Source organism: Salminus brasiliensis, chromosome 17 (assembly GCF_030463535.1).
Source record: "Salminus brasiliensis chromosome 17, fSalBra1.hap2, whole genome shotgun sequence".
NCBI lineage: Eukaryota > Metazoa > Chordata > Actinopteri > Characiformes > Bryconidae > Salminus > Salminus brasiliensis.
In genome coordinates, this window is record NC_132894.1 from 27,696,105 (window position 1) to 27,714,665 (window position 18,561).

Below are 18,561 nucleotides of genomic sequence, written 5' to 3' on the forward strand. Positions count from 1 at the left end.
ATTCAATGAATAAATGAGGGGATTATCTATACTTTATTAGGAAATCAGTTAGTTGCCAGTTGCCATAATGATAAAATATGGAATGCTCCTACTCCTACATGTCCTCCATGACTCAGATCAGGGCAAAGACCCTAGTTCTTATTTGTAATGGGCTCATATTATTCATATGTGAAACTAAACTGCAAAAACAGCCTAGTTTTGTGATGTTAAGACAATCTACATATTTACATTCTGTATATCCATCCATTCAGCCTATAGCAGTTTTGCCCATCCATGCTGTACTTACAAAAAGCGTTTCAGCATGGCCTGCTTTTTACTGGAAGCATGATTTAGGACATCCAATCAGATTCATCCAATCAGAAGGTAATTACATGTCAGAATTTGGCCATGTAAAATTATAATTATGTCTGTCTTTACCAACAAAATCTCTGGTAGATTACTTGATTACTGGCATTATAGTTCTACTTTGACCAAAAATATGATTTGTAACTAAATCACAAAGGTTCAATGTTATCCTGAGTAGATTTTATTAACGGAATATAAAAAAGGCTTTTCATAGAACCATAAAACATATGACTTACACAAAATAAATAAAACAAAACAATGTCTGTGACCAAAGATGGAAGACGAGTTAAATTGGAGAGTGAACAGATTTGAGGAAGGAGAGAGGGTGCAGTTAGCATAAGGCAGCCAGGAACAACAAAGACTTTAACATGTTGTAAAATCAAAAAGGCAGACAGTTCTAAATGCCTCATTGCCCATTATCACCTAAGGTTTTCTATTTCTCTTATAAAATGGGAAAAGGCACATTCAGAGGATGCCCTTGGCTGTTTTGAAGGTTTTCACAACACTGTGAAAGCAGAGGTTTTAGGCAATAAAGTAATTATGTCAGCAGTAAAAACCTACAAGCAGTGTGAAATTTAATGAGGGAGACTTTGGAGTCTATAGGTCATTCTGGTGGGTGTTCAAAAGTCAGGAAAAGGCCATCTGTCTAAAACGTACTCAAAGGCAACTGCAGTTGATGAGCAAGCAAAGCACTGCATAGGTGGGCTTTATGCATCATCTCATGAGCTGAAAATGAGCAAAACTAATTTTTCCACACAGTATTTATGAGGTGGGCAGGTGTGCAACAATTCACAAAAATCTATTTCATATAATGCAATGCAAATTCTGATACAGCATAACTAAGTTTCTGAAAATCTGTGTAAAAATGCTAAAATAAACATATGCTAGCTAATAAATGCTTAAGATGAATGATAATTAGCCCCCAGATTTCAATTTTGAGATTTTATAGAGAATCATTTACTCCAGTCTTTTGCTTATATTGTGTGAGTGAGTCTCTTTTAATTAAGAGTCTCTGGATACTGGATTAAATAATGCTATATACTGTATTGTTACACTCCTAGTATGGCTACACAAAAATCACAACATGCTAAAGAAGTGCTTTCAAGTATTCATCATTATATATAAAATTTTTATAATATTGCACTACATAAGAACATATGCTAGCTTATTTACTTATTTATTACCTAGCTTTTAATTTTGATGCTTGTATTTGTAGCATTCAGAAATCACTATGGTGAAATAACCTTGACTGCCAATTACAGCGTTCATGTCTTGGCAGGCTCTTCACTAGTCTTTTACATTGCTGTTGGAGTCTTAAGCCATTCTTAGTATGCAAATTCAGGTAACTCAGCTTTGTTTGAGATGCAGACACGTAGAGATGCAAATAAAAAATAATTAAGTGATCTCTTTTTTTCCAGAGCTATACATGTCAGGGCCAGCTATTCTGGGGGATAGTTTGCCAGTATTCCTAACACATATTCCAAAAAGGAAGGCATTTGTAATTGTCAATTGGACAATTGTTTCCAAAAAGTATTTTTAAAGCATTAAAAGTTTTAAAGCATTAAAAGACATTGATACACAAAAATGTCATTGCTATCCACCTCCAACAGAGTAATTAAAGAGACATTTTGTCAAGATTTAGAAAGATATTATTCAAACATATATTTTTAAAAAACATGAGCATTTCTGAAAGCATTACAGTCCTCTTTTAAAAGGCTAATCAGAGGGATATAAATAATAATGTTCTAGAAACTTATTCCAGAAACACTACAGTTTCCAGCAATTAGAAAGTATTACCAAAAATATGCAAACAATTCTGAGAAATATTATGTCAATATTCCACAAACATATTGCAAAAACACATTGACTTTTTATACAAACTAGGTCACTGGTCTAAAAAGAACTATAAGGCTGCGGTTACATTTCTGCTATCACACGCACCAGAAAATCTCATCCTAGCAGCCCTCTCCCAGGGTCATTTTAAGCCAGGAAGGGGACTCAGTAGAACTGCAACTACAGCCATACTTAAATACATAGTCAAAGGCTTCATAAAGGACTTGTATATGACAAGTAACACAAAACCTTAAAGAACCATCCTCATTCAGATATTTTGCTGTGGCTGCAAGTGGAAGATGCACTTCCTTGAAATTCTGCAAGGCTAGTTCTGCCATTGGCAGGAAGCTACTAAGTAAAGCAAAGCCTGAGATAATTGGAGCGATTCACCTTCTCCACCCAAACGCTCTGAAAACACCCTGACTTACATTCATATCTATTAACACCTTAATTAAGGGCCTTGGAAAACGTACCTCAGTCGCCCGGGTTCTCTTTTAAATAGTGCGTTGGCCTGACAGATGGTGTTTGCTCTTTTTTTCCCAACTCCCAACCTCCTCTTCATCTCTCTCTGTTCGCCTGAGGTACTTCAGCCTATTGAGCCCTTATTAAATGTTTTGTTTTGTTTTCCATTTGCAATAATCTCCTTGTGCGGATGAATAAATCAAAACTGAGCAAATTAGAACAGCATGAGACACAAAATACGTACCAAAGGACTTCTCTTTTACAAAAGACAATGTGGCAGTTAAAGCCTAGAAGCAGTTCAGCAAGTCTCTGGCATTATCAACTGTATACGGGAATAAATCTAAAGCTTAACTTACTGTAATTGTGGATTTTCCAGCATATTTTCCATATTTCAGCAACAGAGGCTTCACCATCTTTTTCTGGGCCACGATCTGTTGGACAAATTGTAAAATACATGCTTAGTTGTACAGAGAATAAATCCTCTCACTGAGCACCCCTAGTGGTCTGGCACGTTTTCTTTGCCCGTATTAAAACACTTGCTCTTAGAATGTGGTTTTACACAAGAAAATTGTATTGCAAAGCTAGGGGGACCAAATATTCCAACCAGGAGTGTGCTGCCCCCTTATGTTCCCTCATTCCATTGGAAGTAGCCATTAGAAGATGGGTAAATTGTGGCCATGAAGAGAGGCACATGGTCAGCAACAATACAAAGAACAAATAGGCTGTGGCATTCAAGCAATGAGTGGTTGCTAATAACAGGCCCAAAGTGTGCCAAGAACACAGCTTAAACTGTTGACACAAAGCAGGTTGGGTCCATGTTTTCAAGCTGTTGGTGTGAAGTTCTCACTCCATCAGCATTTATTGCAGTAATCTGAGACTGATGTGCATGAATATTCCAGGAGGTCATCGGTCAGTTGATGTGAATGTCACCTAAAGGTGTTGGCATTGCATTGTTACCAAATGACTGTCAAGAACTTAACTGCATGAATGAGTAGGTGTACAAGTGTTCCTAAAAATGTTATTGGTGAGTGTACACTTAGCACTCACTTCACTGGAAACATAATAACATAATGTGTGCTTCCACTCACTGGACACTTTATGAGGTTCACTTACATTAGTTGTAGTTCACACTAGATGTACAGGCCATAACAGAATGTAGCCTATTCATCATCGCCCAGTTTCTGATTACAGGACTGGTGGATTTACAAGGTAGGTGTTTCTAATAAAGTGGCCAATAAGTGGAAGAGCAAAACAGAAGAATCTCACCTGACCAAGCGTGCACTCCACACCACCCAGAAAATCATCATCCCGAGTTCCAATGCTGTGGGTTCCATGAATGTCGTAGACTTCGAATCGCAGCTTCTGCACCTCCTCAAAATAGTAGTCCAGCATTAAGACCTTGGCAAAGACTGGGTTTAGATTGCTCTTGATGACCTCTGTGCGATCCAGCTGAAAGAAGCATAGTGATTAGACCATTCCACTGAACCAAAGTCAAAAACTTAACTAAAAGCCACTACATCTGCTCCAGCTTTAACTACTGAGACTGAATCAGTTTGCTGAAAAAAATGAATAAAATATATTATCAATAAAATAAATACATTCCAGCTTTGTCAGTTTATTTCTTTTTGGGTTACAGTTTGCATAAATATACTGTGTTCACATGTACTCATTAGAAAGTAAATTCAAAACATTCTGAACAAACACATATATAAATATATGGTGGAGTTCTGGCAATATTACAGAGTGCTGGTGAGATGCTGGTGATGCTGGAGAGTGCTGGTGGAGTTCTGGCAATATTAGGGGTACGGTTGAGATTCTAGTGATGCTGGGGAGGGCTTGTTGAGTTTTTGGCCATGCTAGGACGCTAAGGAGTGCTGGTGGAGATCTGGCCATATTAAGCAGTGGGGAGTTCTGATGAAATTCTGGAAATGTTACAGAGTGCTGGTGAGGTTCTGTGATGCTGGGGAGCGCAGGTGGATCCTGGCAATGTTAGGGAGTGCTTGTGAGGTTCTCTGATGCTGGGGAGTGCTAGTGCTAGGGAGTCCTGGTGAGATTCTGCCAATGCTAGGGAGTGCTGGTGGAGTTCTGGAAACACAAGGGAGTGCTGGTGGATCCTGGCAATGTTAGGGAGTGCTGGTGAGGTTCTCTGATGCTGGGGAGTGCTAGTGCTAGGGAGTCCTGGTGAGATTCTGCCAATGCTAGGGAGTGCTGGTGGAGTTCTGGAAACACAAGGGAGTGCTGGTGTGATTCTGGCAATGCTAGGGAGTGCTGGTAGCGTTCTGGCAATATTAGGGGGTGCTGTTGAGATCCTTGTGATGCTGGGGACGGCTGGTGGAATTATGGCACTGCTAGGGAGTGCTGGTGAAGTTCTGACAATAATAGAAAGTACTAGTGGATTCTGGTAATGCTGGCAAGAGCTGGTGTAGTTCTATACAAAGCTGCCTCACAAAGCGCAAGTGTGTTCCACATCTCCACCAGACGCTCAGCAGCGTCAGTGTGGGTGGACAAAATCACTCGATCAGGCCACCTCTGCTCTTCCAGCCACCTCACCCTGTAACCGATGACAGGGTCAACTCTATGTTCCGCCTGCTTCTCCTCCATGTTCCAGTCTTCCAGCAAGGTTGCAGCAGTGACAACTCTCACTGGCATGCCCTCCTCTGCGTCCACCCACTGGTGTCTTGGAGGCCCACCTGTGCTGCCTCTGAGGGCAATGCCCCTTGAAGAACCCAGATCTTCTTGTCATCCGTCTGCTTTCATCTTTCATATTCAGGTCTCATTTTATATATTTTATGTATATTGTTTTATACAGTTTTATACAGTTTATGTATATTGGGATTTAGAGGCCCATATCATGGATGCTAAACCCATGTGAAGTGTATTTTAATGAATTTAATGTTTTTGTGATGTCAGCTGTTGTTTAGCCCTGCCACATTCATGCTATTATGGGTTTTAAAGCGTGTTTCCGATCATACTGCTGATTTAAATGACACACAGAACAGGGCTGCCATTCAGCACAGAGCTCATTTACACCCATCAGCCAGAACATTTTCTCCTGCCTCGTTCTGAGTAGGTTCCACTAGTGCTGCCACAAAATATTTGGCATGAATTCCTCAAGACCTCTGAAGCTCCCTGTGGTATCTGGCACTAAGATGTTAGCAGCAGAACCTAGGAAGTCGTGCAAGTTATGAGGTTGGGCTCATTGTCAAAGTGGCTCAGTTTCTTACCCTTGACCATTTTACTGTTTTTACACATCAACTTCAAGAACTGACTGTTCACTTGCTGCCTAATCTGTCAGTGATACTAATGTTATGGCGGATCAGTGTACATCCATTAGTCGTAAAGGCACAGTAAAATCAACAGCCTGTTTAATTGTAAAGGATGAGGAGAGTTAGGAAAATGGTCACGTAAAAGTTCATTACAAGGGGATTATAGGGGCAAAAGCATATATATATATATATATATATATATATATATATATATATATATATACATATAACTTTTACGTAACTGCTTTAGTGGGAGCTTAGCAAAACCAGGAATTGAACCCATTACGCCGTAATCAATGACCCAACCACTATACTACAGTCTTAAAAATAAAGCTGCTACAAATGGTTCTTTGAGTGATGCCATATAAAAAACACTTTTGGTTCAAACCTCTGAAAAAGAAATATGCAACAAACAGTCAAGATGATCTACATTCAGGTCTCTGATTAATAAATTCAGTGACACTGATACAGTATAATAACAAAGTCTCCAAAATGTAACTTTAAGGGAGAAGAAAAAAAATCTTAGCTTTCAATGGAAGAAAATGTAAAGTCATTTTGAAGCCTTTCTATTGGTCCATTCACGATTTATGTTAATGCAAGGTAAAGAACAGCTGTCAAAAACTGAAACAGATAAATAAATGAAGATACATTACAAAGGTATTGTATGACAGAGGTTTTAAGCACCTAAGCACATAATTTTACAAGCAAACTATATGAAGTAGTTAGATTCTATTGTAACTATTGTAATGTAACCCTATGCACTGCTCTAATACATCATTACTGAAGCCTGACTCTTAGGATCTCTCTCTCTCACACACACACACACACACATGCATACACACAGGCACAGCTGAGCAGATCATGGCCTTGTTCTCCCTACAGATTTATTCATCCATCCAGCTTACATCACCTACACCTCCCTCCTCCCAACTTCCATGCAATGAAGTAAACAGTCCTTCTGAAGTACCTTTGTTGTGTGAAATCCTAAAATGTGTCGTGCTACTCCTGTGAGACAGTGTAGGCTTCCCAACTGAATGCAAATCTTTGCGTATCATCACTATCTATGAGAGATGTGATCTGAAAATGAAAGTGAACCATGCATGCTGAGTAATAGGATTAACATGCAGGCCTCCTTCTAACAGTGGAAGAGTGTCTAAACCAATGTTCCAACACAGTGTGTGCTCAGAAGAGAAGATGAAGATGAAGAAGAAAGCTTGTCATTTGTCTCTCATTTTGAACATTTTGTGCATAAGAGAGAAATAAAGAAAGAGAAAGAGAGAGAGAGAGAGAGAGAGAGAGAGAGAGTGAGCAAAGCCATCATTACCCAAAAGCATATCTGAAAAGGTCATTTACCATCCCTGCGACACTGAGGAAAAGGAACAGTTCATGCGTGCCCAAGCGAGTAATCAATCTCACTAACAGTATAATAGTGTCAGTGTCACAGGCCTAATGTGTCTATATTACACACATCAAGATGAATGACCTCTCTCCATCAAGGCTGTCACAGCACATCCATAGTTTCCCCTAGTGATCAATTATGTCCTTGCATACATGAAGCATTGAGATAACATAGGGCATTCCCAAGCTAACCATCCAGTAAGTTCACTTGAAATTCCCAGGTCAGCCTTATGTCTTGTGAAGGAACTCATTGACAGCTGGGCAACATGATAAAGCATTATCATTACTGTTGAAACATGATGCCCTGATTTTCTGACTATATCATGGATATCATCAAAACATGAACACCTGTATCACCAAAAGAGCAACTTTACAGAAAAAGGAGAAAAACTCGAACTCTAAATGGAAGTCAATGTAAAGTGACTTCCATTTTGGAGCATTTCTATTGGACCATTCATCATGAAATGTTGGCACAGGGTCAAGAACAACTCACATTCACATATGGTCAAAAAGTGAAACTCTACAAATATGTAGAGACAATGATTATGTACAAAATTGTTCTCCTTTTGTTAAGTATCTTGATCAAGGGCCCAACAGTGGCAGCTTAGCAAAACCAGGCATTGTATATATATATATATATATATATATACTCAAGCCGGGCTTTGCCACCTCTGTCTGATTTGTAAGGCACTGCAGATGCAGCACTATGGCCCAGGGGGCATGTTGGAGAGAGTTTACAGTGTGTTCTCATGTGATCCGAGACCCCAGGGTTATGTAAAATGCTTAAATAAATAAAGAAATAACCACAGCTGAAATGTGGCACAGCATGTGTCGGGTTGCCAGCATCCTCTAGAAAGCTTGTGCTAGCACAAATGTACTAAGTGGAGTGAAGTGAGCAAGAAAAGAAAGAGAGAGTGTGTGAGGAAAAGGAAGCGAGACAATAAATGAGCAAGTGAGGAAGAGAGAGAGAGAGACTGTTACAGTTGGTCACAGACAATGAAATGTGAGTGGGTTTAGCTCCCACTCAATTTAGCAACCTCTGTTGATTTGCATGACAATGGCACCTCCCCATTGAGAGAGTAGACCACCTAATGGCTCATATCCTCTCTGTGCACATCCTGCAATCCCCAGTGGAGAAGGCAATGAGCTAGTGTTTCAGAGTCACTCAGTCCTCTCAGAAACAAATAAGCCCACCAGTGCAGATTTATACCTTGTGGAAGGGAAGGTAAAACCCACCAACACACCATGATACATTAGTCTGAATGTAGTCAGACTGATTGACAAATTGATTTTTTGATTATAATGACGTTTTGCAAAATATGCCCTCATTTGTGTGAAAATTAAATTGTTGTTTCAGTTTTAAACCTAAGGACTCACAGTGTCATTGATGCAAAGCACCAAAAGCAAAAAAAACATACTAATTACGCCCTACTGTGGAGAATCTTCACCCTGCTAAACATGAGTAAGTAAGGGCAAAAATTAATCACCTTGCCTGTTTAGGGTGGCAGTAAATTTAGACTCTGCACAAGGATGATCAGCAGTGATTGCATTTGGGCATGCCAAAGGTCATAGTATGATGGAAATAGCTGAATTTGCACAGAAATTCTCGTAATTCTCATCATTCTTGAGCAGAAATGAGTAAAGGCCTCTCGCGTGTCACTCCATATGTTTATGCTATGCAGTTCCTTGCAGAGTGTTCTTTCAGAAATTAGTTGTTCTTGGCTTCTTGCTATTTTTTTATTTTCAAGCCACGAAACCTACCGGTGTTCTACTGAGAAATTCCTGTATACTGGGGTTTTAGACACTGCTGGTAGACCTGTATGATTGTACGCTACAATACACTTGCAAATTCAGCTACTCCCTTCACACTATGGTCTTTGGCATGTCCAAATACAGTCACTGTTTTTGACAATATTTAACATTTACCTTATGACCCATTTTTCATACATTGAGACGAGACGTTTCTTCTTTTCAATCTATGAATCCTTTTGCACACCCTGAAGGTATTTATAGCCCAATCAACATCATGTAACACCATCTGCAGGAGTCAGAAGTTACTCCCAGCTTAAACACGCATAGTGACAAATTTGTCTGTGGAGCTTATTATAGACATATAATTCTGTACCAGAAAATGATCAAATTGAATCAATTGGTGATGAAATGTCATTTCATGATGGAATCATTGTGAATCACAGGTCAGAAATGAGACTAACTTTTTGTTTATGATGTAATAATTTGTATATTATAACAATATTGCATAAAGTATGCAGTCTTCAATTGGCCAAATTAACATTTCCAGGCATGTTTTCCAACATAAGAAATAAAGCTGATGTTGTCCAAAGTCAACTAGATAACTGCTGTACCAAAAATAACCCAATGAAATCAATGATTAAAGATATTAAAGATATTAAATATAGAGATTTCACAATGCTCTGTATTGATTCCTAAAGAATTAAATCAAACAGAACCATTGTGAGGTCACAGATTCACACTTCTTTATTTTGTACAGCCATTTCTTTATGAAGTAATAATCCCTTCTTGTTTATGATGTCATAACACCTTGTTGTTTTACGATGTAATAAAGCCGTGGAAGCCCTTTGCCTTACCCGTGTTCATTCTGTTTGACTGTACCTTAGCAAGCAGAGTCCTGACGTCCCTTAAACATACTGTTATCTGTTATTCATAATGACACAGCGCTCAGAGTGACTCACAGCAGAGTGAATCATGTGCCTACTGCTCACATGAAGACATGACAACTCGTAGGTTAACATCTAAACCTGGATGTAAACACTAAACAACTGTGGGCCAGTGATGGCATAATTACCGTTTGGGATTCACACGAGGCGTCCCATCTCACACCGTGCAGACTTGTGACGTGACACATAAAGGACGCCTACAGTGACACAAGCTGAAATTCAGGCTTTCTTCCTCAGCCTATATACAGCAGCTTGAGCAGTTAAGCATATAAAACAAACAACACAGAAGCATGTGCACACAGAAAATGCATTGAAGCTCATGTCTTTGATGCACACGCCAACATCCAAGATTTTCTCTGGGAGGAAGATGAAGAGATTATGGCCTAAAGGTAATAAACATTCATAATTTTCTTTTTTTTCCTAGACTCCACTGGGTGTATGCAGCTGTAAGTTAAAAAAATAAGGATTATTTATTATTCATCTCCATACAGAAAGTGATATACCAGCGAATGGATATAAAGTAATGTAAAGTGTAAAAAATGGAAAGCAAGGTCAACTGTAGGCTATAAGATAATCGATTAGGCAACATAGTTTACTCAACATTTAGTCAAAACTCACATTTTAATCTCTACACCTCAGTTAGGTAAACTCTACACTTTAAGGTGACCTCACACAAAAACAACAGTGAATGTGCTGCTTTTTTTATAAGCTGAAATCGATGACATTTTCTGCTCTGTGCCCTCCTTCCCTTACTAATTCCCACCTGTAGGTTAAAACTCACCTCATTACATGAAGTCCCCAGACTGGGGGATTCATGAGCATGGAGCGCTCAGGCACTTATAATCTATCTTTTGACAAGCAGGCAGTTAGACAGTTTTGCTACGGCAAAGCAACATATAAAACACAGTGCAGAGCAAATGTAACTTTCCATTCTATCCTTATTTTACACGTAAATGCACACAGTTTCATGTCTCAAAAGTGGCACAACTGTCTAACCGCGCAATCATCAGGTAAATTGGTGAATCAGGTGAATCCTGCGTGGTTATGAGTCTGACAGTAGGAAATAAATAACTGTATAACTTTATTGTTGATCTGACTGAGATTCAGCATCTATAAATTTGAGTTGATAGAGCTTTTAACCAATGTACAAGTTAAATGAACTTAGGAAATGTTTAGTGTAGCCAGTTACAAAACCTTATGAAACTGTATTATACTTTTAACAGTGGTACTTTTTAACAGTGGTCTGTTCAGTTCCTTTTTTTGAAAGGATAAAGAAAAGTTGGAAAAGTGTCCGAGTAATTTTGGTTCACACATCTACACAAACGTCATATGTGAACTTCAGGGAAAGTGACAAAATACAAGCAAAATTAAGATTTCTTTTTTGGGGGGGGGGGTCTTGGTTCTCTGTAAAGCAATATAACACTGTATTTGCATATACTACTGCAAATGGATATACTGTGAGAGGGAAGTGTAAACCACTCTTGTAATCTATTACACACACATACACACACACACACACACACACACTCCTCCATACTGCTAAGAGAGCACCATCCATCACACTGACCACACACGGTCTCTCACGTTTCTCACGGCTGTTATCTCCACAGTGGCAGCACTAATAAGGCAGTAGGAAGGTATTCAGAAATCAATACTCTAAAGACTTTTTAACATTGGCTTTTCCTTTCCACCTGATCTACCTGATCAAAAGCTTAGAGGAGAATAAAGCCCTGTTACTCATAGTCATCTGCTTTGGCAGACAGATATAATAAAACAACAAGGTTTAACAGAAAAATCTAAGTGACGCAAACTGTCTGTTGCTTCACAGTTACATCGCTTGCCAAAAGCAGAGGTTCTTTTGAGTGTGTGTGTGTGTTTTCTTTCCACAATAATCAAATACGCCAGTTTGTTTCTCCTGTGGGATTAAAGACTCTAGAGAGAAGGAGATATTTTCCCAGCTGCCAGCAGATGGATCCTGCAGTAGCACAGCACTTGGTGGTTTTAATGTTCTAACGGCTCCATCACACCCAATTCAGCATGTAAGAGGGTCTGATTTTACACTAAGTTGCATAGAGAGTTAAAATAAAGGACAATATTACTGCATGGGGGTTTCAATAATGCTAATGCAAATGTTTTCTGGACAGGGAAACAGGCTGACACTGTTGTAAATGGTTATTGATGATATTCTTTCAGACTTTGCACCCCATGACGTCTCCTACCAGTTGTCCCAGAGTCAAGGAAGATCAATAGCATGGAAAATAAAGCCCTGTTACACTAAAAAAGAAAGTCAACTCCCTTGCACCCGAAGCCATTTTAGAGAATTTGCATTTGAAATGACAGACACAAAATAAATCAATAATAGCCCTGCAACTACAAGGACTATATTGTCGCTGTCCAATGAAACACATTTCTATTGGTCTGTTCATCCAGAATTACTGACATTGTGTACAGGCCAGCTACAGGGTTCAAATGATAGACACAAATGGAGATTGAACAGTAGTATGTACATAATATTAGGGTGTATTGATAGCCTAGGAGAATGTATATCAAGTGTCAGCTCTCTTATAACTATTACCAGGCTAAAGAAGCTGTAGATAGAACACAGCAGACTGAATGTTTTAACATTGGCCTAAATGTTAACATGATTAAAATGATGAATTAGAGCCTGGATAACATTACTATAACAGTTAGCCATAATAAAATCATATTATCACATTATCAAATTAGATGCTACAAAAGCACAAACATTCAAGTCATTTTAATAGATAGATCATTTGGGATGTATCTATAAAACACTGTTGCTTTCAATTAAAGTGGACTATTTATACACTATGAAGTCTCTACACATTACTGAAGGGGCTGAGTCAGCACTTTTTTAATGGATTTTGAAACTGGCACAAAGTCCTATGAATATATAAACTTACCGTATATAATTCACCTTCAAATCATTTTTATTGATGACAAAATGATTGTAATATTAAATACAACATATTCAATCCTTTGAAGGGTAGTGTGTACAAGTATAAAAATATAAAAACTATGTTGCTAAGAAGTGAGTCCCACGACCTGCGTGGAGTTCAATAAAATAAAAAGATTTGGGAGAAGGACGTGTGAAGCTCCTCATCCTTCCAATCGAAAATCCTACACATCTCTAACTTCTTTCTCCTGTGACAGAGATTTTATATTCCACCACCTCCATCAATCCTTTCCCTGTTACTCTGCCCTCTCTCAGTCCCACCTTTGTTCATCAAAACGGTGGTCCGGCCTTCTAGCTTAAAACGGAGGCTACCTTAAAAAAGGAAGCTGCCTAGAAAAAGAAAGCTGTCTTGGGGCTTCTTAAAGGGTCCTTTAGTGAAAAATGTTATACTGTATACAGAACCACAACAACGTAAAGTGTATAAATGCATAAATGATTCACAGTCTGAAATAATAACATCTTTAGAACCAAAGTTAACCTCTTGTAGATGTTTCTTTCACTTGAAATACTTTTTTCAGTACTATAACCATAGAACCCTATTAGAACCCTTTTTTGCTTTCTATTGAAAGACAGTAAAGACAGTTTCTCCACCAAAAGATAAACGTTTTAATAGCCTTGATTTCAGAAGAAACAATGAACAAACAGATGTCCCAATACTTTTCTCCATATAGTGTTTTTCCTGAGAACGCACATTTCAGCAGCTTAGGTTAAAAATAGTATTTTTTGTACTCTGTTTGTTGCACAAGCTCTTACTGGGTTGTTTTTGCTTAGGAGAGCCACATTTGTTTGTTTGATCCGATATTGACTGGCCTGTCACTTGATGCTGTTACTGTTGGGACTTATTACCTGCAACGATTCCCCTGTCTCTGATTTCAGACTAAGAAGGGTTGTCCACTTAAAATTACCAAATGAGTTTTTTTTCTTTTTAATACGAAAAGAGTTTTGATGGATAATGCAATGACTCACTGTGTGTAGTGGTTAACCAGTGCTTATTCAAACCACAACACCTCACTTGAGTATTAACAGACTCTGTCCCTGTGACTCGTGATGAGTTGAAAATAGAGATCTGAACCAGTTTGAGAAGTTGCTTTTTGTTGGGAAAAACAAACTGTAACCAAAATGTATATATATATATATAACAGAAACATTCATTTCAGATCTCTGTTTAGTTGTTTAATGTTGTTTTAATGTTGTTTATTGTTGTAAATAATGTTATTTGTTTTAATTCAAAGCATCCCACAAGTTTATCATTTACATTTATAAATTTGGCTGACGTTCTAATCAGCAATAAGAGTACACTGAAATCATGTTACACAGGTAGGCGAATGTAGCGTTAGGAATCGTGCCTCTTACTGGTGTAGAGTGGTGTACTCACCCAGTTGGGGAATTGGACTAATGTGCTGGTATTTATACCCACCACACTACACCAACATAAAACAATTATGTCTTATTACCTAGCAAATATCTTTGGACGGAACTCCAAAGTTTTTTTAACCAAAACGAAAACGCTCTATAAACACACTGTAACATTTTATTTGGACATTGATCTCCAGTAAATTATTATGGGCTATTTCATTGCTATGTTAGAACAATTTACTGATTCAGAAATGGTACAATTTCTCAGCCTTTGTTTGTGTGTCTGTGTGTGCCCTTATCAATACAAACACAACAATGTGTAATAGCTTTTCAATCTTACTATTTTATGATACACTGGGAGGTACAAAGAAACACTTAGATGCACAAACATACATCATACAGTGGTGTTAAGCAGCTGTTTTGAGTGTGCTGGAACAGATCTATCCCAGATGCTACACCGCCTGAAGAGAAGAGGGTTTACAGAATACTGATACAATACTGTCTGAAGTGTCTGTTTGAAAGAAAAACACACCAGAGCAGTTCTTTCTGAGTGAATGTGTATTAAGCCAACACACAGCTTATGGAAAAGGAATGGGATTCTGGTGTCATGTTGTTCTAATCGGTTTAGGAGTGCTCTGCAAGAGTGGAAATGTTAAAATACTGGTTCTGCTTGAAGAGATACAATTGATTTTTGTTTATTTAGATTCTGAGCCCTGTCTGACAGTGCTACAAATTGTTGGTGGCGGCTTTTTAGATTACAAAGCCCACATCATTTATGTAATCATGGTACAGTTGCAAGCTAGGTTAATAAATAATTATTAAATTAGGTTTATTAGCAAAATTATTAAACTTTTGCAATAAACCAATCAAGCAAGAAGAAAATGCCTACTGCAGTCTCAGAACCATTCAACCCCCTGAATAAAATCCCTTTAAAAGCTCACATTTGCAAAGTAGGTGGCAAACCAAAGGCTTCATTTGTTGCATCAGGTGTGCTTCAGATAAAACATAAAACATGAAATACCTGGACTGGCTAAAGGTTTGTTGACTGTGACGTTTGATTGTTAGAGTCAATAGAAGAGATCATTGCCTTGCATAAACAGGATGCAAAAAGTCATTAAACCTTACAACAGCACAATAGCCCAAGCATACCTCAAGTCCGCCCAGGCTTGGTTTCAGAAGAAACCCTGGAAGGTTTTGGAGTGGTCATTACAGTCACCTGACTTTTCTGCCCCATAGAAAATCTTTGGTGGGATTTAAAGAAGGCAGTTGCAGCACGCAAACCTAAGAATGTAAGTGAACTAGAGGCCATTATTCACAAGTAATGGGCTAGGATTCCTTAGAAACGCTGGCAGAAGCTGGTGTCTGGCTATGCATCACAATTGCAGAGGTCATAACAGCAAAAGGGTCTCTACTAAATACTAAAAACTCTTGTCCTGAAGTAATTGATTGCACTGTGATACCATGACATGATATGCTATATATATTATGCCTAATTAACAAAATGGCAATGTAGCCCCTCATATTTACACAGAAGTTACAAGGACTGCTTTTTTTTAATTAATTACAAAAATGCTTCAATGTATATGTATTCGATTTATATATATATACACAAAGTCCTTATTGTTATTCCTTTTCGGAAGCTAGATATTGGAAGCTTCAGGGGTCAGCTGGGATCCCATTTAATCAAAACTTGACCATTATTTTTATGACCACCATACATAATGTTAAACTTAAAGTTTTTGTGCTTCTCCTCTACAGTCAACACTTCAGAGATGTAAAGCTTTGTTACGTTAGCAGCAGAATGGTTCAAAGGCCTCTCCCAAGAGACAGGGCCAATCTTGGCTAGTGAGGAACAGACCTCGTCAGCCAACTGTTGTTCTGTTCTGTTTATGCTGATTTATAGTCAGTATCTTCCTATATTTGCATAAATGTTTTGAAATATTTTGACATTATCCTCTGTTCTGTAAAACTGTGCAAGAAAGCTAGTTTAATGGAAGAGCAGGAGACACACAAAGGGCCCGTGTCACAAATGTGTTTTGCAGTATCTCTGTGTGCACACAGTCCCACCTAATACTGCACTCTGCTGGGAGGGTAATTTGCATACATTATAATAGATTTCAACCCACCAGTTCTTAACAACTGTGTGCTGGAACTGTCAGAATGAATCATCTTCGCGCTGTCCGGAGAGGGTAATGCATTCAGTTGTGAGTTTGTCTTAGAACTAACAGTAAGGAGTGGCTCTGTTTACAGTCTTTCTGTTTCATTCACATTTCCATATGTCTTTATAAGTCTGGAAGCAAATTGACTGCAATGCATTATACATAGGAATGAAATCGGAGAGACCTGAGATAGGAAAAATGGCCGGGACCTCATTTGTTTCTGGTTGGAAAGGGGGCATAGGTAAACATCATTCTGCACTTTTCATCAGTCGAATCGGAACCATTCCATTCGTTTCTCCAGTATGCTGGGAGTGGAGGCTATGATGTGGTATGGCATTGTGATAAACAGCAAATTCAAAAGGCAGCATGTGTGATGAACATTGGTGAAACAAACTGAGGTACAAATAAAAACCAAAACCTTCAACAATAAAGGTTGCTGATGGTTCTCTAAAAAAATTAGTTGAAATTCAGATATGTATCTTGTGAAGTGGGAAGAACCTTAACGAAGTTTAATATACTGTAAAGGTCTCTGTACCAGTGATCACCAGCCCTCCTCTTGGAGATCTACCTCAACCTAACTCATCTCAGTCAGCTACTCAAGTACTTATGATGGCAATAATTATGTAGATGGGTCAATTAGGTAAAGTAGATCTCCATGAACAGAATTTTCTAAGCCAAGAACCCCCCGGGACCCTTCACTGTTCACAAGACTTTGATGCTACTGTGATAGTACTGTGATGATACACAGATCAGCCATAACATGACACCACTGACATTGATTATCTTCATCTACAGTGAAATCTGTCCAAAGGTGGGATCTACATCGCATAGGCAGCAAGTGAACAGTCAGTTCTTGAGGGTGATGTCTTAAAAGCAGGATAACAGGCAACCATAAGAATTTGAGCCACTTTTTGTGATGCCTAGACAAACAGGTCAGAACATCTCCAACACATCAGGCAGGTCTTGTGGGTACATAGATGGGTACAAGTTCACCCATTTATGTACCTTACAGGACTTCTGCCGCTAACATCTTGGATGCAAGACAGCACAAGATACCTTCAGAGGTCTTTTGAAGTGCATGTTTTGAATGGCTGGATCTATTGTGATGGCACAAGGGGGTCTACTCAATATTAATATTAATCTTATGGCTAATTAGTGCATTTAAAAGTCAGAGTAGTCAGAAAATCCAGCCTTGACCTTTATTACAGTTTCCATTCTTTCCAGGAGACTCACTTTCAGTGTTATTTACATAAATCAACATGAAGAATTTTCTAACCCCCCAAAGCTATGTCTTAGAAGTTGGAACATTTTCTGTTTCTCACCATCCAAGTCAGGCCAAACACATTCAATGATGTTGAGGTTTGGACTCTGGGGTGGCCAGTCTATTGTTCTGCCTTTGGTCTTTTGTTTCCTTTCAGACCTAGATTTATGTTGAGACAGACAGAAACACCTGTCGGATCTAAAGTGGGAAGAGAGCTTGATTTTCCAAGATGAAAGCTTGGAGTGCTGTTTATTGTATTTGAAGTCTTGCATCTTGTATGGTGGTTATGAGATCAATTTCCAAAGTACACTATAAGCAAAAAGGTTTCCCTTACTAATAACAATAGTGGAACCTTTTTGGAGTTATAAATAACCTTTTACATTAAAAAGGGTACTTACTTTAGTCATATACAAGAGGTTTTCCATGATAGAGAAGAAACATATGGCTATGCAAAGATCCTTTTATGCATTCATTGGTTCTTTATGTGTTAACAGTTTTGTAGAGGATCACTGTCTATATTAGTAATTGAATATTTTAAGATTGTATCTTGCACTTTTTAAAACTTCTTTTTTAAAAAATCTTATTATGATCTTCCCTTTTTGTTGATGATCTAGCCTCAATGATCTAGAGTTATATGGTTAAATGGTTCTTTAGCTAATTAAACGGTTCTGTTTAAATACAAAATAAAAAAAACACAGAAGAGAGCTCCAGTACTGTGATTAAGTCAAAGTCAAACTCTTTCTCAGTACTAAATATAGAACCATTTTTGCTTAGAGTGCATAGATCTCCAGGAGCCGGATTGGTGACC

The 18,561-nt window shown here is 38.4% G+C and overlaps 1 protein-coding gene across 1 annotated transcript in view; it reads right to left on the reverse strand.

Moving 5' to 3' along the window:
* Positions 1 to 18,561, reverse strand: part of cpne7 (copine VII) — a 59,694-nt gene that overhangs the window by 35,964 nt on the left and 5,169 nt on the right. Inside the window, exons 3-4 of the mRNA XM_072661203.1 lie at positions 3,907 to 4,089; positions 2,997 to 3,071 (exon numbers count right to left, since the gene is read on the reverse strand). Of these exons, the coding sequence (XP_072517304.1) occupies positions 2,997 to 3,071; positions 3,907 to 4,089 (258 nt within the window). The remainder of the gene's footprint in view (positions 1 to 2,996; positions 3,072 to 3,906; positions 4,090 to 18,561) is intronic.